The sequence below is a fragment of the Scyliorhinus torazame genome, chromosome 12, assembly GCF_047496885.1.
Source record: "Scyliorhinus torazame isolate Kashiwa2021f chromosome 12, sScyTor2.1, whole genome shotgun sequence".
Lineage (NCBI taxonomy): Eukaryota > Metazoa > Chordata > Chondrichthyes > Carcharhiniformes > Scyliorhinidae > Scyliorhinus > Scyliorhinus torazame.
In genome coordinates, this window is record NC_092718.1 from 11,406,312 (window position 1) to 11,428,861 (window position 22,550).

A 22,550-nucleotide genomic window follows, 5' to 3' on the forward strand; every position below is an offset into this window, starting at 1 on the left:
GAGATCTTTTGGGTCTGTATGAAAGGAAGAGACCTCACCCCCTTAAAAATAATGCAGAATCTTTGGCTGTATTTTTATAGAAACTGCTACTCAACTTGCCTTCCATTCACAGACTAACTCTAAACCTTCACCAGACAGCTTCAACCCCTGCCTCCTCCCATTAACTACATCCAATAAATTGAACACACCACCTCTAATTAACTACTCCCCAGGGAACCCTCTTTTAGATAAGTAAAATTCCATTCGCCCAAGCTTTTATGATGCTTTAATTGCACCCCTGTCTCTAAAAAGCCTAGCTGTCTTTCAAACCAGGATTTTTAAAAACAAGACTGCAGCAGTCGTACACACACTAACCCAGGCTTTAACCTTTATTGCATCAAATACATATAATACAATATATTTGAAATAAGAAGCAGGAGTAGGCCATCTGACCCTTTGAGCCTGCTCTGCCATTCAATGAGATCATGGCTGATCTTTTGTGGACTCGGCTCCACTTTCCCGCCCGAACACCATAGCACTTTATTCCTTTATCCGCCATTCAATGAGATCATGGCTGATCTTTTGTGGTCTCAGCACCACTTTCCTGCCTGAACACCATAACACTTTATTCCTTCTTCAAAAAAACTAGCTATCTTTATCTTAAACATTTAATGAAGGAGCCTCAACTGCTTTACTGGGCAGGGAATTCCATAGATTCACAACCCTTTGGGTGAAGAAGTTCCTCCTTAACTTGGTCCTAAATCTACTCCCCCCTTATTTTGAGGCTATGCCCCCAAATTCCTGCATTCATCACCCCATACCCTGAAACTGTGTACCTGTGTATTAGATTCCCGCGCCAGGGGAAATTACACCTCTGTATCAGTACGCTATGGCAAAAGTTAAAAGGTGCTGCATTTTTGGGGATTAAGCACAACTGTTGCACAATGAGGTTCTGTTCAGCTGCCTCGGCCCTAAACCCAGGAATTCCCTCCCTAAACCTCGTCCCCCTCTCTTTTCAAGATCCTCCTTTAAAACCTTCCTCTTTGACCTATCTTTTGGTCACCTGTCCTGATATCTCTCCATGTGGCTCAATGTCAGATTTTGTTTAATCTCCGTGGCTCCTGTTTGCTAAATTGGAGGTACTACATAAATGCAAGTTGTTGTTTACATGAATTCTTGTTCAAAACGTGCGTCCGAGTTTCTGAGAAATCTGGGTGTTCTCGTGCATGAATCACAAAAGGCTTGTATGCAGGTACAGCAAGTAATTAGGAAAGCTAATGGAATGTTATTGTTTATAGTGCGAGGAGTTGAGCAGAAAGTTTATGCGTCAGTTGTACAGGGTACCAGTGAGACCACAATTGGAGTATTGTGTACAGTGTTGGTCTCCTCATTGAAGGAAAGATGTAAATGCATTGGAAACAGTTCGGAGAGGCTCTACCAGACTAATACCTGAAGTGTGGGCAGGTTTTTACGAGGAAAGATTAGACAGGCTGGGCTTGTATCCGCTGGAGTGTAGAAGAGTAAGAGGTGACTTGATTGAAACATAATACAGTCCCGAGGGGTATTGACAGGGTGGATGTGGAGAGGATGTTTGCTCTTGTGGGGGAATCTAGAACTAGGGGGTCACTGCTTTACAAATAATGGATCGCTCATTTAAGATACAGACGAGGAGAAATTATTTCTTAGGGTCGAGTTTCTGGAACACTTCCTCAAAAGGCAGTGGAACAGAGTTTTGAAAGGCAGAGTTTGATAGATCCTTGATTACCAAGGGGGTGAAAGGTTATCGGGGTGTCGGCAGGAATGTGGGGTTGAAGTTCCAATCGGATATTGAATGACGGGGCAGCACGGTGGCGCAGTGGGTTAGCCCTGCTGCCTCGCGGTGCTGAGGTCCCAGGTTTGATCCCGGTTCTGGGTCACTGTCTGTGTGGAGTTTGCACATTCTCCCCGTGCTTGCGTGGGTTTCGCCCCCACAACCCAAAGATGCATTAGCTATGAGGAGCGGTTGAATAAACTCTGTTCTTACTGGACGACGGAGGTTGAGGGGCGACCTGGTAGAGGTCTACAAAATTATGAGGGGCATAGACAGAGTGGATAGTCAGAGGCTTTTCCCCAGGGTAGAGGGGTCAATTACTAGAGGGCATAGGTTTAAGGTGCGAGAGGCAAGTTTTTTTACACGGAGGGTAGTGGGTGCCTGGAACTCGCTGCGGAGGAGGTGGTGGAAGCCGGGACGATAGTGACATTTAAGGGGCATCTTGACAAATACGTGAATAGGATGGGAATAGAGGGATACGGACCCAGGAAGTGTAGAAGATTTTAGTTTAGACGGGCAGCATGGTCGGCACAGGCTTGGAGGGCCGAAGGGTCTGTTCCTGTGCTGTACTTTTCTTTGTTCTTTGTTTTGTATGTGCAGGGTAGGTGGATTGGCCACGCTAAATTGCCCCTTAATTGGAAAAAATGAATTGGGTACTCTAAATTTATATTAAAATAAAAACAAAAAAATGTTGAATGATGGAGCTGATGCGCGGGGCTGAATGGCCTGCTGCTAGTTTGTATGTTTCCTGCTCGTATGGCAACTTGCCTGACAGTAATTACTCTGGTCTCAGAAGTCACCTTAAAGTTAACATTCAATCTCCCACTTATAGGATTTTCAGGAACGCAGTCTGTCGCCTCCTGGTCAGAGCTTGGCGACGGCTCATCAGATGAAACTGAGTATTCTAGTATCCTGTGTTTTTAATAGTCTTAAATTCCAAATGATAATATCAATTGCTGTAGCTGGAAATATATTTAGGGCGCATGGTTTAAAATACATGTCCTGGCCAGTAGCATGATATGTTTCTCCTTGTGTGATTGACTGACTTGCTTGTGACAATGTTATTGCTACTTGCTGCTGACATGTATTCGCTCTGGGCAGTGCGGAGTGAGATGCTTTGATGGGGAATTGCAGGGCCCAGAAGGACACATGAGAAATGTTGCAGTCGCGGCGGAGAATCTTAATCTGCCTATAAAAATGATGATGCAATCAGTGCGTTGTGCAAGGAAAGCAGGCATCCTGGTAGTAACCGTGTGTGCCCTGGTTAATCGGCCATTTGATGCTATTCGGAGGTCAGCCAAAGGCTTTCTGGACCTTGCAACTCTCTGCTGGAGCTGACTATTTGTAGAATCTGCAAAACATGCCTTAATGGTACCACAGTTCTTCTCTGGGCCTCTTTTTGGCTTTAATGATAGCTTGATACTCCATTACTCACTGGCTATGCATGCACAGAATTATTATTAGCCATACCTTGCAGACATCTCTCAGAAGGTTGAGAGGTCAAAAATGAAGGAGTTGGCTGACTGATGGCCTGTTTACTGTGATCCGGGTGTGATATTTTCGAGTCCAGTTAAAAGCTTTACTTGCACTTGGTGCAGGCCACTGTGGCATGCACTGCCCAGCAGAAAGAACTCGAAGACCTTGCGTTGCAGTTGCTTGCGTTGAGAAGAACTGGAATCAAACAGAAGAACACCCAAAAAAACCCAGCTGCACTGGAGGAAGGGGAGGAGCTCCTCTACCTGGCCGTGTTTTGATCTCTGGGCGGCAGTCTTGTGGTTTCTGAAACGGAGCTGGGAACACCCATTTCAGCAGCAAATAAACCCTCCCGAGGAGTAATGCAGTCACAGGAAGAAGCAGAAGATGAGGAGAATTTAGTAAAATGCTCGAGCAGGATTATGAACTGACGCCATGCGATTCTTCTGAAGTTGTAGGACGGTGCAGAGCCTGCAATAGCCACTTGTGTTTTCTGGCCTTGGTCGCTTTCCACTGTGCAAATTGCGGAGTTGAAGATTTATAGCAAGCTGCACTTTGCCACTGTAAATCTCCCACAACACCGGCAGCATCCTGCACCAGCATGAATCGTTGGTTCTCCTGTGCCTCCGTGCCTTTTGTAGGTATCTGTTGCTGAAGGTAGTGAGTGTTTTTACCCTAATTGTAGTTCAAATCTGTATTTGGAAGTTTGCACGTGAATGTGACACATCGTTTTCTTCCGATCACCCCTCGTGTCGATTTGGGGGTGTAATTTGTTGCACTGTGGCTGTTTCTGTGATACGCAAGGTTAGAGGAGAGACGATAGTTTGCGCTGGCTGCTGCAGAAATTAGATATTTCTATTGATCCAAAGTGGTTCAGAGGCTTTCAGTAATAGATGTGTTGAAGTGAATGAATGGACTTTAATCGCGTTGAGTTCAAGTGATGCCTTAAAGCTGCAAGGCCAAAAGCTCCAGACGACTACTAATCAGCCACCTGAGCCCAGAGATTTTATTCACTTAATTGAGCTAAGTTGTATTTTTCAGCTTTTATCTTGTGCTGGTGACGTTGTGTTTTGTTTGCTGCTTGTGTCCTTGACATCTGATACTTTCAGCCTGGTCGATTGAATTGCAACAGTCTTGAGCAACTTAACTCTTGTTATTTTCACGCAACAGCTTAACTATTTGATAAATGGCGAGGCAATTATTGAAATATTTTGGTGCCCTTGTAACATTATAAAGGAATTTTTAATTTTGATATTTTCAGAAATGTTACAATTTTTCCAGAATAAACATTTGCACAGAAACCTTGTCGATGCAGACTCTCTTTATTCTTCCTGCTCTTCTCATTCCAGTAGAGGTTCTGTTGTCCATGGAACTATATCGAGGTTCAAACCGATCAGGTGAAATATTTCCAAAGCTGCCCCTCCCTAACACTCTCTGCTCTCAACCTCCCACTTCTCTAAGATGTTCTTTAAAGGCTTTAAAGGCTACCTCTTTGACTAAGCTTTTTGGTTACTTGTCCAATATTAAGTTTTTAAATCACGTTTTCTTGCAAATTGTGTCTTGAAAGTCATCTGAATTGAGTCATGTGCTAATGTGTGTCTGATCTACAATTGTTAATTCCATTCCTTTTGACCCATGTGTTCTCTCTTCTCTCCTAATGTACTGGATTTCTTGGTTAATTACATTTTGTGACCATCAATGGTCACCAGTTGAAGAACCAGATCGCAGTTCTTCATGGGCGGGGTGGGGTTCCTTAATAATGAATATCAACCCTCTCTTAAAGAGCTTGAAGTGGAAGGAGAGGTGATGGTGTGGGTGTGAAAGTTAGAAAAGAAGGAAGGTGGGGGGGGGGGGGGAGAAGCACATGACAGGCAAGCCTGGCCCTTTCCTCGTCTGATGTTCTCGCACATCACCATTGTACCAGCCTAGTTTAAGATGCCTGGCGGAATTCCCCCCCGCCGGGTGGGAGAATCCCGCCGCGCGGGTCCCACCACGCTGCCCCGTCACCCGCACGCGATTCTCCCAATCCCCCCCCCCCCCCCCCAAACCGGCGCGGCGAGAATCACGGCTGGCCGCTGGGAGAATCGCCGCTTGCCGTTTGTAACGGGCGAGCGCCGATTCGCCAGCCCGGATGGGCCGAGCGGCCTGCCCAACACGACAGCTTCCCGCCGCCGTCCACACCTGGTCGTTGCCGGCTGGAACAGCGCGGGAACGCTGGGGGTGGGGGGGGCAGCCTGTGTGTGGGGGGGGGGATTCCTGCACCAGGGGCTTCTTCAAAAGGGGTCTGGCCCGCGTTCAGTGCCCACCGATCGGCGGGCCGGCCTCTCTGAAGGAGGACCTCCTTTCCTCTGCCGCCCCGCAAGATCCATCCGACATCATGTTGCGGGGCGGCCTCGGGGAGGACGGCAACTGCGCATGCGTGGGTTAGCGCCGGCCACGTCATTTACGAGGCGCGCTTTTACGCGACGCTGCTACTAGCCCCCCGTGGGCGGGAGAATAGGGGGCTGGGAGAGGCCTCCGAGGCCGGAGTGAAACACTCCAGTTTTCCATCCGGCATCCGGACCTAGACTCCCGATGGGAGAATTGCGCCCGCCAGCTTTCAGATGGGGCATTAACCCAAGGCCCTCCCTGCCCTCAGGTGAGTGTAAAACCAGAATCTTGTGAAAATATTTTGAAGAGCATGTCTGTTCTCCTGGCTGTGGTGATATGCCAATGGGCTATATCATAGTTGGATGGTGTGTGACCTCCAACCAGCAGGTGGCGATACAGGCACACCATGCGGACTCCAGGCAGGGGTCATGTGACCTGGGACCCGGATATAAAGGGAGACCCATCAGGCCACCTGGAGAAGAAGATTGAAAGGGTAATAAGATGTACATGTGAATGGTCAGTGCTAGGTGCAAGTTCCAGAGGAGTAGTTAGCAGACTCCCATTGCAACGTGCTCTGTAGCAGATTGCTATCCTACCTCACGAGACTCAATAAATAGAACATAGAACATTACAGCACAGTACAGGCCCTTCGGCCCTCGATGTTGCGCCGACCTGTGTAACCACTCTAAAGCCCATCTACACTATTCCCTTATCGTCCATATGTCTATCCAATGACCATTTGAATGCCCTTCGTGTTGGTGAGTCCACTACAGTTGCAGGCAAGGCATTCCACGCCCTTACTACTCTCTGAGCAAAGAACCTACCTCTGACATCAGTCTTATATCTATCTCCCCTCAATTTAAAGGTATGTCCCCTCGTGCTAGACATCACCATCCGCGGAAAAAGGCTCTTACTGTCCACCCTATCCAATCCTCTGATTATCTTGTATGCCTCAATTAAGTCACCTCTTAACCTTCTTTTCTCTAAGGAAAACAGCCTCAAATCCCTCAGCCTTTCCTCATAAGATCTTCCCTCCATACCAGGCAACATTCTGGTAAATCTCCTCTGCACCCTTTCCAATGCTTCCGCATCCTTCCTATAATGCGGCGACCAGAATTGCACGCAATACTCCAAATGCGGCCGCACCAGAGTTTTGTACAGCTGCAACATGACCTCATGGTTCCGAAACTCAATCCCGCTACCAATAAAAGCTAACACACCGTACACCTTCTTAACAACCCTCTCAACCTGGGTGGCAACTTTCAGGGATCTATGTACATGGACACCGAGATCTCTCTGCTCATCTGCACTGCCAAGAATCTTACCATTAGCCCAGTGCTCTGTCTTCCTGTTATTCCTTCCAAAATGAATCCCCTCACTTTTCTGCATTAAACTCCATTTGCCACCTCTCAGCTCAACGCTGCAGCTTATCTATGTCCCTCTGTAACTTGTAACATCCTTCCGCACTGTCCGCAACTCCACCGACTTTAGTGTCATCTGCAAATTTACTCACCCGTCCTTCTACGCCCTCCTCCAGGTCATTTATAAAAATGACAAACAGCAGTGGCCCCAAAACAGATCCTTGTGGTACACCACTAGTAACTGGACTCCAGTCTGAACACTTCCCATCAACCACCACCCTTTGTCTTCTTCCAGCTAGCCAATTTCTGATCCAAACTGCTAAATCTCCCTGAATCCCACGCCTCTGTGTTTTCTGCAGTAGCCTACCGTGGGGAACCTTATCAAACGCTTTACTGAAATCCATATACACCACATCAACTGCTTTACCCTCATCCACCTGTTTGGTCACCTTCTCAACGAACTCAATAAGGTTTGTGACGCACGACCTACCCTTCACAAAACCGTGTTGACTATCTCTAATCAAATTATTCCTTTCCAGATGATTATACACACTATCTCTTATAAACCTTTTCCAAGATTTTGCCCACAACAGAAATAAGGCTCACTGGTCTATAGTTACTGGGGTTGTCTCTACTCCCCTTCTTGAACAAGGGGACAACATTTGCTATCCTCCAGTCTTCTGGCACTATTCCTGTAGCCAAAGATGACTTAAAGGTCAAAGCCAAAGGCTCAGCGATCTCCTCCCTAGCTTCCCAGAGAATCCTAGGATAAATCCCATCCGGCCCAGGAGACTTAGCTATTTTCACACTTTCCGGAATTGCTAACACCTCCCCCTTATGAACCCCAAGCCCTTCTAGTCTAGTAGCCTGAATCTTAGTATTCTCCGCGACAACATTGTCTTTTTCCTGTGTGAATACTGATGAAAAATATTCATTTAGCACCTCTCCTATCTCCTCGGACTCCAAGCACAACTTCCCACTACTGTCCTTGACTGGCCCTACTCTTACCCTAGTCATTCTTTTATTGCTGGCATATCTATAGAAAGCTTTAGGATTAGCCTTGATCCTACCTGCCAAAGACTTCTCACGTCCCCTCCTGGCTCTTCTTAACTCTCTCTTTAGATCCTTCCTAGCTAACTTGTAACTCTTGAGTGCCCTAACTGAACCTTCATGTCTCATCGTTACATAAGCCTCCTTCTTCCTCTTGACAAGTGTTTCGACTGCTTTAGTAAACCTTGCTCACTTGCTCGACCACTTCCTCCCTGCCTGACCGGTACATACTTATCAAGGACACGCAGTAGCTGTTCCTTGAACAAGCTCCACATTTCCATTGTGCCCATCCCCTGCAGTTTTCCTCTCCCTCCGATGCATCCTAAGTCTTGCCTCATCGCATCATAATTGCCTTTCCCCCAGATATAACTTGCCCTGCGGTATATACCTATCCCTTTCCACCACTGAAGTAAACTTAATCGAATTGTGGTCACTATCACCAAAGTGCTCACCTACCTCCAAATCTAACACCTGTCCTGATTCATTACCCAGTACCAAATCCAATACGGCCTCGCCTCTCGTTGGCCTATCTGCATACTGTGTCAGGAAACCCTCCTGCACACATTGGACAAAAACGGACCCATCTAATGTACTCGATCTATAGCGTTTCCAGTCAATATTTGGAAAGTTAAAGTCCCCCATAACAACTACCCTGTTGCTTTCGCTCCTATCCAGAATCATCTTTGCAATCCTTTCCTCTACATCTCTGGAACTTTTCGGAGGCCTATAAAAAAATAAAGAAAAGCCCTAACAGGGTGACCTCTCCTTTCCTGTTTCTAACCTCAGCCCATACTACCTCAGTAGACGAGTCCTCATCAAAAGTCCTTTCTGCCACCTTAATACTGTCCTTGTCGAACAATGCCACCCCTCCCCCTCTTTTACCACCTTCCCTGAGCTTACTGAAATATCTAAACCCCGGCACCTGCAACAACCATTAATGTCCCTGCTCTAGCCATGTCTCCGAAATGGCCACAACATCGAAGTCCCAGGTACCAACCCATGCCGCAAGTTCACCCACCTTATTCCGGATGCTCCTGGCATTGAAGAAGACACACTTTAAACCACCTTCCTGCCTGCCGGTACATTCGTGCAACTTTGAAACCTTACTCATGACCTCGCTACTCTCAACCTCCTGTATACTGGAGCTACAATTCAGGTTCCCAAGCCCCTGCTGAACTAATTTAAACCCCCCCGAAGAGCATTAGCAAATTTACCCCCCAGGATATTGGTGTAGAGCATCCCGTTTGTAGAGGTCCCACAGACCCCAGAATGAGCCCCAATTATCCAGAAATCTGAAACCCTCCCTCCTGCCCCATCCCTGTAGCCACGTGTTTAACTCCTCTCTCTCTCCCTATTCCTCGTCTCGCTATCACGTGGCACAGGTAACAACCCAGAGATAATAGCTGTTTGTCCTAGATCTAATTTTCCGATTCTGGTTTGGACAAGTCGAAGTGTTTGGTGAGTTTCTCCGTGAAGTACAAACACATCACTGGCCAACATGGATCCCTCAGTCAACATTTAAAGGTAGCTGAGCTTATCTCGTCCTTATCACACAGCTGTTTGCAAATTTGCTTCAGTGTTACCTCCACTATAACAATATCCATACTCCATTGACTGTAAATCGTGTTCGGGTGTCGGAGATTGCGAAAGGTGCTGTAGAAATGCACGCCATTTCTCTTTAATTCCATCTGTTAGTGGTCAGGAATGTGAAGCCAGTTTTCCTCGTTCCCAAACTAAAAATAATTACCATCTGCCTGGTGCACTGAGCAAGTGCCAGAGCTGGGTTGTTCCAGGTCTGTCGGAACCAATTCATCACTGAGTGAATGTCATGAGCCTGTTTTTAAAAATTTGTTTTTTAGTGTTCTCCTTCCCTATCTGTATCTCTCTCCTCTTCCCCCCCCCCCCCCCCACATTGACTTAATTTATTGAAGGTATATCCAGAAAATACAAAAACAGGGACAGCACATAACACAAAACAATATCAAACACTCCATAACATATTAACAATGCATAAAACGCTATGGCTATATAACACAGCAGGAACCCCCCCATATACAAGTACATCAGCCACACCCCCAAAGAAATCTAAAAATAATTAGAGTACCCCCTTACTCCTTAACAACCAGTAGTTACTGTACCCCGTCACCCTCTCCTACTTACCCCCCACACCCCCCAATGATGTTCTAATACATCTTGAAAAAGTCGATGAACAGCTTCCACCTCATGAAGAACCCCTATCCATTCCTCTAATGGTGAAATTAATTCTCTCCAAATGAAGAAACTCCGCAATGTCCCGCACCCATGACCCGATACTTGGTGGATCTGAGGACCGCCAGTTCCGCAAAATTTTCTTTCGGGCTAATGGGGAGACGAAAGCCACAGCATCGGCCTCCTTCTCCACCAAAACACCCAGATCCTCAGACACTCCAAAAATAGCTACCTATGGAGAAGGCGAGACCACCATTCCCACCATTTGAGATGACATCTGTGACTCCCTCCCAAGACCAGAACACGTGGACATGATTAGCAGGGATCCAGCACATCGTGTACACTCTTTGGCCACTTCTGGGAAGAATCAGCTCCGTCTTTCCGGCATCATCTGTGCTTAATGCCCAGCTTTAAACTGAATAAGGCACAGTCTAGCACATGACGAGGATGCATTAATCCTACACAGTCTGTCTTCCTAAATCCAACCTCGCACCATGCCGCCCAACTCCTCCTCACATTTTTGCTGCATTGCCACCATCGAAACTTCCTCCTTCCTAGCCAACTCGGGCTACACATTGAAGACCTTGCTCTCCCCAATAGCAAGCCCTAAGGGCGACAACATTGTGAATGAACCCATCTCTTTACTCCTTTATCTGGAGGTATCTGAACTCTTCCCGCTGGGCAATTGGTAAGCCTCCCATCAGCTCAGTTAGGTTCGCAAACTTCCCACCCAAAAACAGGTCCTCGAAGCATTTGATCCCCAAACGGTCCCATTCCTTAACCTGCCGTCCAATCTCGCTGGGACAAATATATGGTTAACACAGTTCAGGGCCTTTCTGTACATGCCCTCGAGGCCAAAATGTAGCTGGCACTGATTCCACACCCTCCGAGTGGATACTACCACTGGATTTGATGAGTACCTACTAGGTGAGAATGGTAGAGGAACTGAAGCCGGTGCCCTTCAGGAGGTCACCCTATACGAGGCCTCCTCCGCCCTGGACCACACCGACCCTTGATCCAACACCCATTTCCTGACTATGACAATATTGGCAACCCAGTAATAACTTTGAAAGTTCGGGAGAGTCAGGCCACCACCTTGTCTACCCCTCTCCAGATAAACTCTTTTAATACGGTGGATCCTGCCCACTCCCACACAGCCCAGAATAAGCCTATTGATCTTTTAAAAAAAATTTGAGTATCCCTTTTTCTTTCCCCCAATTAAGGGGTAATTTAGCGTGGCCAATCCACCTCCCTGCACATATTTTTGAGTTGGAGGTATGAGACCCACGCAGACATGGGGAGAATGTGCAAACTCCACACGGACAGTGACCTGCAGCCAGCATAATTAAGGACCCCATGCACCCAGGACATACTCTCTTCCCCCTTCTTCCGTCAATTAAAAGATACCAAAGTTTGAGGTCGCGTACCAACCGACTCAAGAACAGCTTCTTCCCGACTGCCATCAGACTTTTGAATGGACCTACCTCGTATTAAGTTGATCTTTTCTCCACACCCTAGCTATGATTGTAACATTATATTCTGCAGTCTCTCCTTCCTTCCCTATGTACGGTATGCATTGTTTGTACAGCATGCAAGATACAATACTTTTCACTGTATACTAATACATGTGACAACAATAAATCAAATCAAATCAAACCTGGGGTCGGGATCAAACCCGGGCCCTCAGTGCCGTGAGGCAGCAGTGCTAATCACTGCGTCATCATTAATTGATCTTAATGAAAAAACATTTGTGCAGAAAGATTGGGAGATACTGGAATACAAGAAAGGAAACTCTGCAGGATCACCAGCTTTATTGTCTGGACTCTCCCGCACAGAGTCCCATCTTTTAATCTCCCCTTTCACCCCCTAAACTAAACTAAACTTGCCAGACTTAATTTGTGAAGCTGGACCCAGTCCCATGCCAACTGGATCCCCAGATAGTGAAAGCCTTTTCTAGCCAGGCAAAAAGGAAGCCCATTCAAACCCTGCTGCTGTCCTCCGCAGCCAATCAGGAACATCTCGCTCTTTGTTGTATTGAGCTCTCCCCTAACTGCAGCTTCAGTGCCTCCCACAGCACCCCGGAAGAGACTGTCCCCGTGTCGTTCTGATCCATAAAGTTACAAATGGCCCCTTCCAACCGCTCCCATATCCCCCCCCCCATCCGCAAGGAGACCAATGTTCAATCTCCACTGGGGTCTACAAGGGGACGGCTTTTCCACTCGCAGGTCCACCCAGTGCGGAGCGTGGTCAGACACCACGATTGGCGAGTGCTCTGTCCCCGCCACTCTTGAAATCAACGTCTTATCTGAAACAAAAAAAATCTGTGAAAATAACATTTGTGAACATGTGAAAAGAAAGAAAACTCCCTCGCCCTAGGCCTCCCAAAGCGCCAAGGATCCACGGCGCACATAAGCTGCATGAATCTTGACCGCCCCCCTGCCATCGACGTCATCTTCCCACACCTAGGCCATGATCAATCCAGCCTCCGGGTTCAGGACTGTATTGAAGTCCCGTTCCCCCCGCCCCTGCACAGTACTAACTTACCAACACAAATCTACCATTCGGATCAGCAATGAACCTCTTCATTGAGAATGACACCCTCTTATTAACACAGCCACCCCACTCCCCACTCTTCTTCATATCAAGTCCTGAGTGGTAAACCTGACCCATCCACCCCCTTCTCGATCTTACCTTGGCCGCCACCTTTAAAGACCCGGACATTCCAAGTTGCCAATCGAAGCGAGGAGGCATTTCTCCCCCCCCACCCCCCCCCCCACCCCCCAAATCAGCCATATTTTCGCTCGAGCTAATCGCGTCAGGTCGCGCCCTTTGGGGCCACTGAGATGTATCCATGGCCATCAACTTCTACATCTCAGTGCCCTGACATTACTCACACCGTCAGCTTCCCCGTACCACCCCCGCCCTCCGGCTAAATCGAAACCCCCCCCCCCCCCCCCAATATTCAAAACACTGCCCCCCTCAGACCACCTCATCCCCCACATCCCTTCCGTTTACTGGTCTCACACCGGTATGGTGACCCCCCCTTACGAGGCTGCGACTTCCCTGAACCCCCCATATCACCCAAACCCCATCATTTAAAAACAAACAAACCGCAAATAAAAATATTCCCGTCCTCCGCATCTTGCCAGCCCCCGAAGATCAGACCCACCTCCAGCTTTCCAAGCTCTGTTTCTGGAACTAAGCAGTATTAAAAAGTCTACCAACTGAGCAGTAGACCATTAGGCCGGACGTGCCGACTCCGGGCCCGCCGACAGCGCGCCTTCGACACCGCGCTCCATTGCCTCGGGGTGGCCTGTCGGCAGCCGCTTTTCTTTTCTTTGTCGCGTGCATTCCGGACCGTACGCAACAAATAGCCGACACCTTCACCAGCAAGAATCGGGACCTCGGGACCACATTCAAAAGTCCGACCGGGATTTATGGGCAGGTAAAAGTTTCCCCGGGCGGGAGCCACCAAGTACATGTCCGTTTAGTGCATGGCTGCCACCGGAAGCCCCCCCACAATGACTTAATTGAGTGAATGCATTTCCACCAAGAGTGCCACTGTCCATTGTGGCTGTGTCTGAGCTGATTACTGTTTTGGGGAGTGGGGGATCAGTCAGTCCCAGATATTTCCCCAGTGCGTCTTTGTAGCATCACAACATCCCTACAGTGCAGAAGGAGGCCATTCGGCCCCTCGGGTCTATACCGACCCTCTGAACGAGCACCCCCCCCCACCCCACCCTATAACTAGGCCCCAAACATTATTTTTTATTTATTTATTTTGATTTTTTTGCTTCTTTTCCCCCGAGTCAAATCCTAATCTCGGCCATCCGAGGTGATGACTCCCTGCAGGTCAGTAACCTGTTGAGATGGTGAGGTACGGAATGACGACCAGCACCCACGGAACCTAAACCCAACGGGAGTTGGAACCCTCAGTGGTGAAGGTGGGTGGGGGGAGAAATAGTAAACAAATACAAAAAGGCTTCCATTTCGAAAGCCGCTTTTGCAATTACAGAGCATCTTAAACAGTCAATGAAGAGAATAAAACACCACTTTCCAACCTAGCAAAACGTTCCAAGGTGTTTCACAGGGCTGCAATAAAAATTGGGAAGGGGAGCAGGTAACTGTATTGCTCTACTTGCCGTTGCTAACTGCCAGTATTTGATAGATGGGAAGAAACTAGAGGAAGCATAACCTTAGCATTTAGAGCCGGGTCATTCTGGGATGATGTCAGGAAGTACAGCGTAGTGTCCCCCCAAAAAACTGGAGACTCGGGAATTGGAGATGAACAGGATTGAGCTTCAGACCAGCCCATATCCTCATTAGATAGCTGAATATGTCCAAGGGATTGAATGACCACCTCCTGTTCCTGTGACGGATCCTGTTTAGTTTTGTTGGTCGGCATTAGAAAAGTATTAATATTTTGTGCTGCTTCAAATAGGTTCGCATCCGGGATGTCAGCAGGTTGAAACCAGAGTCACTGTACCAGAACGCAGAGCAGGGGAGCAGCATTTGTCAATGGTGGGTTTCCTAGTGGAAGCCAAGTTGAAGGCTTTGCACATTAGGGACAAAACCAAGAACAGGATAGAAATTATTGCGAGGTTCTCAGTCATGCCCCAGTTTGAGGTTTTGCTTTTTAATTGGCATTTCAATTTGTCTTGTTCGTAAAATCCAGGAGGGGAAGGTGATTCATCGGAAAAAGTGGAAATGCACCGTTACTTTTTCTTGTGTTTTTCGAGGATTTCTGGGGCCCGTTTCAATCAAAAAGATTTGTGTGTCCGGCTTCGGCGGGTTCAGTGGGGGTGTTCCTTGGTGGTGTGAAAAACCTCGCTATTCAACGGAACTTTGCAGTTTTTTTTCCACCTTGGTGAGGGATTCCCCGTCGAGGCCACGCTCGCCAGCGCAGGAAGGCTACTGGAGGATTGGGGTGCCATTTTTAAATGCAGCCCCGATCTTTCGACCCTCCCCCCAATTGACCCCACCGTGGCCACCGGACCCCCGCATTTCATCTAACCTCCCTCTCCTGGGCTCCTCAAATCCACCCCCCTCACCCCATCTAAAACTGCACACAATATTCCAGGTGTGGCCTGATCAATAATAGTCACTAATTAATCCAATAGGAAATCCAGGTGTAACTTCTTTACACCTTCTGGTGCAGATGTGCAACTTGCTACTTCAATAATCTTTGTCTTCATTGTCACAAGTAGGCTTATATTAACACTGCAATGAAGTTACAATGAAAATCCCCTCGTCGCCGCAATCCGGCGCCTGTTCGGGTACACGGAGGGAGAATTCAGAATGTCCAATACACCTAACAAGCACGTCTTTCGGGACTTCTGGGAGGAAACTGGAGCACCCGGAGGAAACCCACGCAGACATGGGGAGAACGTGCAAACTCCGCACAGCCAGTGACCCGAGCCGGGAATCTAACTCGGGGCCCTGGCGCTGTGATAGAGTCAGAGGTCTGCAACACAAAGTGCCCTTCGGCCCATCGCGTCTGCGCTGGTCAGAAACAATCGTCTAACTATTCTAGTCCCATTTTCCCAAACTTGGTCCACAGCCTTGTGTACTTGTGATGCCAAGGCATGCATCTAGATATAGCCTTGTATGCCTTGGCATGGCAAATGCACATTTAAATACTTCTTAAATGTTACGAGTGTCTCTGCCTTCAGGCAGTGAGTTCCAAACTCTCACCTCCCTCTGGGTGAAAATGTTTTTCGTCACATCCCCTCTAAACCTCCTGCCCCTTACATTAAATCTATGCCTCCTGGTCATTGATCCCTCCTCCCAAGAGGAAAAGCTTTGTCCTGTCTACTCTTTCTATGCCACTGAATCTTCTACATCTCAATTATTTTCTTCTCCTCGATCTCCTCGGCCCCAAGGAAAACAACCCCAGTCTGTCCAATCGCTAGCTAAAAATCTCCAGAACAGGCAACATCCTGATAAATCTCCTCTGCGTATCTCATCCCTCCTATAATGTGGATTCCAGAACTACACACAATACTCTAACTGTGGCCTAACCAATGTTTTATACAGTTCCAGCATCATCTCCCTGCTCTTAAACTTTATGCCATGGTTTATCCTATGCCTTAAAAAATAAAAAATATTTCCAATGAAGGGGCAATTTAGCGTGGCCAATCCACCTATCCTGCACATCTTTTGGGTTGTGAGAGTGAGGCCCATGCAGACATGGGAGAATTTACAAACTCCACACGGACAGTGACTCAGGGCCGTGATCAAACCTGGGTGCTCAGCGCAGTGAGGCAGCAGTGTTAACTACTGCGCCACCCCACCATATGATTTCTTAGCTACTTTATCCACCTGCTCTGCTATCTTAAGGGACTGGTTCACATCTGCACCTTGGTGCTTCTCATGGTCCTACTGTTCATGATGTATTCCCTTGCCTTGTTTGTCCTGCCCGAGTGCATCACCTCGAACTTATCTGGATTGAATTCCATTTGCCACTGATCAGATAATCTGACCAGCTTGTCTATAATTTCCTGTAATCGAAGGCTATCTCCCTCACTGTTTACCACCCCATCAGTTTCCGTACCATTCGCAAACTTATTGATCAACCCTCCTACTTTCAAGTCTAAATCATTTATGTAAACCACAGACAACAAGGGCCCCAACAATGATCCCTACGGGACCCCATGGGACACAGGCTTCCAGTCAGAAAAACATCCCCTGACCATCACCCTGGATCCCACGGGCTCTTGCCTTTGCTATCAGTCTCCCATGTGGGACCTTCTCAAAAACCTTACTGAAATCCAATGAGACTACGTTAAACACATTGCCCTCATCTACACGCCTGGTCATCTCTTCAAAAAATTCAATCAAGTTGGTCAGACGTGACCTCCCCTTAACAAAACCATGCTGCGCTGTCTCTCCAAATGCAGATTAATTCTGACTCTCAGATTTGTTTCCAATAGTTTCCCACCACTGAGGTTAGCCTGACTGGCCTGTAGCTTCCTGGTTTATCCCTTCCTCCCTTCTTGAATGATGGTACCACATTGGCGATCCTCCAGTCCTCCGGCACCTCTCCTGTGGCCAGAGAGGTATTGAGAATCATGGCAGCGCCCATGCTATTTCCTCCCTTGCCTCACTCAACAGCCTGGGGTTCATTTCATCTGGTCCTGGAAATTTATCTACTTTTAAGCCTGCCAGATCACTCGGAACCTCCTCGCTGTCCATATTAATTTCTTTAATTTTATCCCAGTCCTCCCTGATTTCTATATCCACCCCGTCCCTCTTGCTAGTGAACACCAACACAAAGTATTCATTTAGAACCCTGCCTACATCCTCCTCTCCACACACACATTGCCACTGTGGTACATAAGGGCCCTACTCTTTCCCTAGCTATCCTTTTATCTTTAATGTACTTGTAAAACAATTTAGGATTTTACTTTACGACGTATTTAAGGTGAAATTTACGGATGCATTAAAGGGAGAAAGGAACCCAAGGTTATACTGAGGAGGCTCGTGCAGGCCATAAATACAGGCATAAGCGGGTTCAATGTCCAGCTCCTATATTGTAGAATCTGTAACTCGCTCCTAGTGCTGTGTACCTGCCAGTAGTATTGCATTTATTTTTCGTAATTTGAAGAACCCAATTTTATTTTTTTTTTTCAAATTAAGGGGCAGATTAGTGTGCCTAAACCACCCACCCTGCACATCTTTGGGTTGTGGGGGTGAGACCCACGCAGACACTGGGAGAATGTGCAAACTCCACACGGACAGTGACCCGGGACCAGGATCGATCTCCACACGGACAGTCCATTGCGTCGATTGATGTGGCTAGCTCCTCAGGATGCACACTTGGGTCCAAAGCATTTCTGGTCACTTCGGTGACAACCATACGTGCCGGAAGGCTGAACGAAAGGAAAGAGAAGAACGGAGAACAATTTAAAATCCCTTCCGTTCTGGCTAATTCTGAGGGGCGCGCTGTACCAGTGCCATTTGCTGGTCATCTGGACTGTGATACAAGAGTCCGTCTGTTGACATTATATCCTTGCATCTTGCAGGGGGCTTGCTTGTAATGTTTGAGCTATTAAATCCTGCACATGTTGGATTCCTGCTTAGACCCTGGAAACAGGTGCTGATGTATAACATGAAAATGCGTGAGAAGAATCTCCGGTTAGTGGGTGACAGATTCCCCCCCCCCCCCCCTTGCCACATTATCAAACTGAGATGTTACATGGGCAAAGCCCTGAATCAAGTGTTTCAATGCGATATTTTTCTCTTTTAAACAGACATCCGACTGGAGCAAGTATGACGATCGGCTGTTGAAGGCAGTGGATAAAGGAGATGTGGACAAAGTTACGTCAGTCCTTGCCAAAAGAGGAATTGTCTGCACCAAGTTGGATGTGGAGGGCCGATCAGCGTAAGTGTCCGTTCACCAGCATCTTCACCAGAGTATCGTGACTTTCAGTTTTGTAACTTTCAATTCTACTGCAGCCCAGGTCTTGTTACTTGAGATATGATGTTGTGGAGTTTGGTTTGTCTACTTTTATAATCGTATAGTTTGTTGTAGCATCCTGCGTGCACACGTCTTTTACCGTTTGTTCAACTTGGAAATCTGAACAAGTCTGACATCAGAGTGTGTTCCCTCTGAATTCATTTATCAAACCTGTAGCTCCCTGCCCACAACTCACTCATATGCCCCCTCCCTCTCTCGCCCCCTCCCTCTCTCGCCCCCCTCCCTCTCTCGCCCCCTCCCTCCTTCGCCCCTCCCTCTCTCGCCCCCCTCCCTCTCTCGCCCCCTCCCTCTCTCGCCCCCTCCCTCTCTCGCCCCCTCCCTCTCTCGCCCCCTCCCTCTCTCTCGCCCCCTCCCTCTCTCGCCCCCTCCCTCTCTCGCCCCCTCCCTCTCGCCCCTCCTCTCGCCCCCTCCCTCTCTCGCCCCCTCCCTCTCTCGCCCCTCCCTCTCTCGCCCCCTCCCTCCCTCGCCCCCTCCCTCCCTCGCCCCCTCCCTCTCTCGCCCCCTCCCTCTCTCGCCCCCTCCCTCTCTCGCCCCCTCCCTCTCTCGCCCCCTCCCTCTCTCGCCCCTCCCTCTCTCGCCCCCCTCCCTCTCTCGCCCCCTCCCTCTCTCGCCCCCTCCCTCTCTCGCCCCCTCCCTCTCTCGCCCCTCCCTCTCTGCCCCTCTCTCGCCCTCCTCTCTCCCCCCTCCCTCTCTCCCCCCTCCCTCTCTCGCCCCCTCCCTCTCTCGCCCCCTCTCTCTCGCCCCTCCCTCTCTCGCCCCTCCCTCTCTCGCCCCCTCCCTCTCTCGCCCCCTCCCTCTCTGCCCCCTCCCTCTCTCGCCCCCTCCCTCTCTCGCCCCCTCCCTCTCTCGCCCCCTCCCTCTCTCGCCCCCTCCCTCTCCCCTCCCTCTCGCCCCCTCTCTCGCCCCCTCCCTCTCTCGCCCCCTCCCTCTCTCGCCCCCTCCCTCTCTCGCCCCCTCCCTCTCTCGCCCCCTCCCTCTCTCGCCCCCTCCCTCTCTCGCCCCCTCCCTCTCTCGCCCCCTCCTCTCTCGCCCCCTCCCTCTCTCGCCCCTCCCTCTCTCTCGCCCCCTCCCTCTCTCGCCCCCTCCCTCTCCTCGCCCCCCTCCCTCTCTCGCCCCCTCCCTCTCTCGCCCCTCCTCTCTCGCCCCCTCCCTCTCTCGCCCCCTCCCTCTCTCGCCCCCTCCCTCTCTCGCCCCCTCCCTCTCTCGCCCCCTCCCTCTCTCGCCCCCTCCCTCTCTCGCCCCCTCCCTCTCTCGCCCCCTCCCTCTCTCGCCCCCTCTCCCTCTCTCGCCCCCTCTCCCTCTCTCGCCCCCTCATCCCCTCTCGCCCCCTCCCCCCCTCTCGCCCCCTCCCCCCCTCTCGCCCCCTCCCCCCCTCTCGCCCCCTCTCGCCCCTCCCCCCTCTCGCCCCCTCCCCCCCTCTCGCCCCCTCCCCCCCTCTCGCCCCCTCCCCCCCTCTCGCCCCCTCCCCCCCTCTCGCCCCCTCCCCCCTCCCCCCTCCCCCTCTCCCCCCCTCTCCCCCCTCTCCCCCCCTCTCCCCCCCTCTCCCCCCTCTCCCCCCCTCTCCCCCCCTCTCCCCCCCCTCTCCCCCTCTCCCCCCCTCTCCCCCCCTCTCCCCCCCTCTCCCCCCCTCTCCCCCCCTCTCCCCCCCTCTCCCCCCCTCTCCCCCCCTCTCCCCCCCTCTCCCCCCCTCTCCCCCCCTCTCCCCCCTCTCTCCCCCCCTCTCTCCCCCCCCTCTCTCCCCCCCTCTCTCCCCCCCTCTCTCCCCCCTCTCTCCCCCCCTCTCTCCCCCCTCTCTCCCCCCCTCTCTCCCCCCCTCTCTACCCCCCTCTCTACCCCCCTCTCTCCCCCCCTCTCTCCCCCCCTCTCCCCCCCCCTCTCTCCCCCTCTCTCCCCCCCTCTCTCCCCCTCTCCCCCCCTCTCTCCCCCTCTCTCCCCCCCTCTCCCCCCCTCTCTCCCCCCCTCTCCCCCCCTCTCCCCCCCTCTCCCCCCCTCTCTCCCCCCCTCTCCCCCCCCTCTCCCCCCCTCTCCCCCCCTCTCTCCCCCTCTCCCCCCCTCCCCCCCCCTCTCCCCCCCTCTCCCCCCCTCTCTCCCCCCCTCTCTCCCCCCCTCTCTCCCCCCCTCTCTCCCCCCCTCTCTCCCCCCCTCTCTCCCCCCCTCTCTCCCCCCCTCTCTCCCCCCCTCTCCCCCCCTCTCCCCCCCTCTCCCCCCCTCTCCCCCCCCTCTCTCCCCCTCTCTCCCCCTCTCCCCCCCCCTCTCTCCCCCTCTCCCCCCCTCTCTCCCCCCCTCTCTCCCCCCCTCTCTCCCCCCCTCTCTCCCCCCCTCTCCCCCCCTCTCCCCCCTCTCCCCCCCTCTCCCCCCCTCTCCCCCCCTCTCCCCCCCTCTCCCCCCCCTCTCTCCCCCCCTCTCCCCCCCTCTCCCCCCCTCTCCCCCCCTCTCCCCCCCTCTCCCCCCCTCTCCCCCCCTCTCCCCCCCTCTCCCCCCCTCTCGCCCCCTCTCGCCCCCTCTCGCCCCCTCTCGCCCCCTCTCGCCCCCTCTCGCCCCCTCTCGCCCCCCTCTCCCCCCCTCTCCCCCCCCTCTCCCCCCCTCTCCCCCCCTCTCCCCCCCTCTCCCCCCCTCTCCCCCCCTCTCCCCCCCTCTCCCCCCCTCTCCCCCCCTCTCCCCCCCTCTCCCCCCTCCTCCCCCCCTCTCCCCCCCTCTCTCCCCCCCCTCTCCCCCCTCTCCCCCCTCTCGCCCCCTCTCCCCCCTCTCGCCCCCTCTCGCCCCCTCTCGCCCCCTCTCCCCCCCTCTCCCCCCCTCTCTCCCCCCCTCTCCCCCCCTCTCCCCCCCTCTCCCCCCCTCTCCCCCCCTCTCCCCCCCTCTCCCCCCCTCTCCCCCCCTCTCCCCCCCTCTCCCCCCCTCTCGCCCCCTCTCGCCCCCTCTCGCCCCCTCTCCCCCCCTCTCCCCCCCCTCTCCCCCCCTCTCCCCCCCTCTCCCCCCCTCTCCCCCCCTCTCCCCCCCTCTCCCCCCCTCTCCCCCCCTCTCCCCCCCTCTCCCCCCCCTCTCCCCCCCTCTCTCCCCCCCCTCTCCCCCCTCTCCCCCCTCTCGCCCCCTCTCCCCCCTCTCGCCCCCTCTCGCCCCCTCTCGCCCCCTCTCGCCCCCTCTCGCCCCCTCTCGCCCCCTCTCCCTCTCTCGCCCCCTCTCCCTCTCTCGCCCCCTCTCCCTCTCTCGCCCCCTCTCCCTCTCTCGCCCCCTCTCTCTGTCTCCCACACCCCGAACACCCTCCCCACCTACCTTTCAACTTCTCTCCCCCCCCATCCTCACCTTCACCCCCCCCCCCCGATCCTTACCATCCCCCTCCCTAATTGGAGAGGGAGCTGGCTTTGAATTATCTGTGTCATTGTCTGTGTGACTGCATATTCAGCAGTAAGGATGGCTTAGTGCAGAATGGGCCTGGCTAAGGTCAGCAACTGGTCATGTGGAACATGATGATGTGTGTCTCTGATTTCGAATCCTGCAACACCGCGTTGTTCTATCAAAGCTGCTGTGTCACCAGACTGTGGTTTTCGCCCACTGTTTGGTTAAGTTGGACAAATATCCTGAAAAATTATTCAGTCAGCATGACCGTTTTCTTAATTATAACTTGTTAATACGGTGGACACTCTTGTGTCCTGTTCTGTGGAGCATTAACCACTGTTGCCCAGCTGGAAGTGATCAAAAACGGTGAATTTAATTCGGAATATATTTGGTGGGGGGGGGGCGGCGGCTAGAAAAAGGCATTAAGTTGGACGACAATAATGTTTATTACTCTGTATGCTTGACTGGATTCATGGCTGAATTAGTT

At 51.5% G+C, this 22,550-nt stretch overlaps 1 protein-coding gene across 3 annotated transcripts in view; it reads left to right on the forward strand.

Annotated features, from left to right (window-relative positions):
• LOC140387390 (uveal autoantigen with coiled-coil domains and ankyrin repeats protein-like) overlaps window positions 1-22,550 on the forward strand; it is a 196,602-nt gene that overhangs the window by 86,158 nt on the left and 87,894 nt on the right. For 2 of the 3 annotated variants that reach the window (XM_072470420.1, XM_072470423.1), the window contains exon 2: window positions 18,504-18,634. In XM_072470420.1, coding sequence (XP_072326521.1) covers window positions 18,504-18,634 — 131 coding nt within the window. Of the gene's footprint in view, window positions 1-3,211; window positions 3,900-18,503; window positions 18,635-22,550 lie in introns of those variants that run through there. The other variant, XM_072470421.1, reaches the window with a different exon arrangement.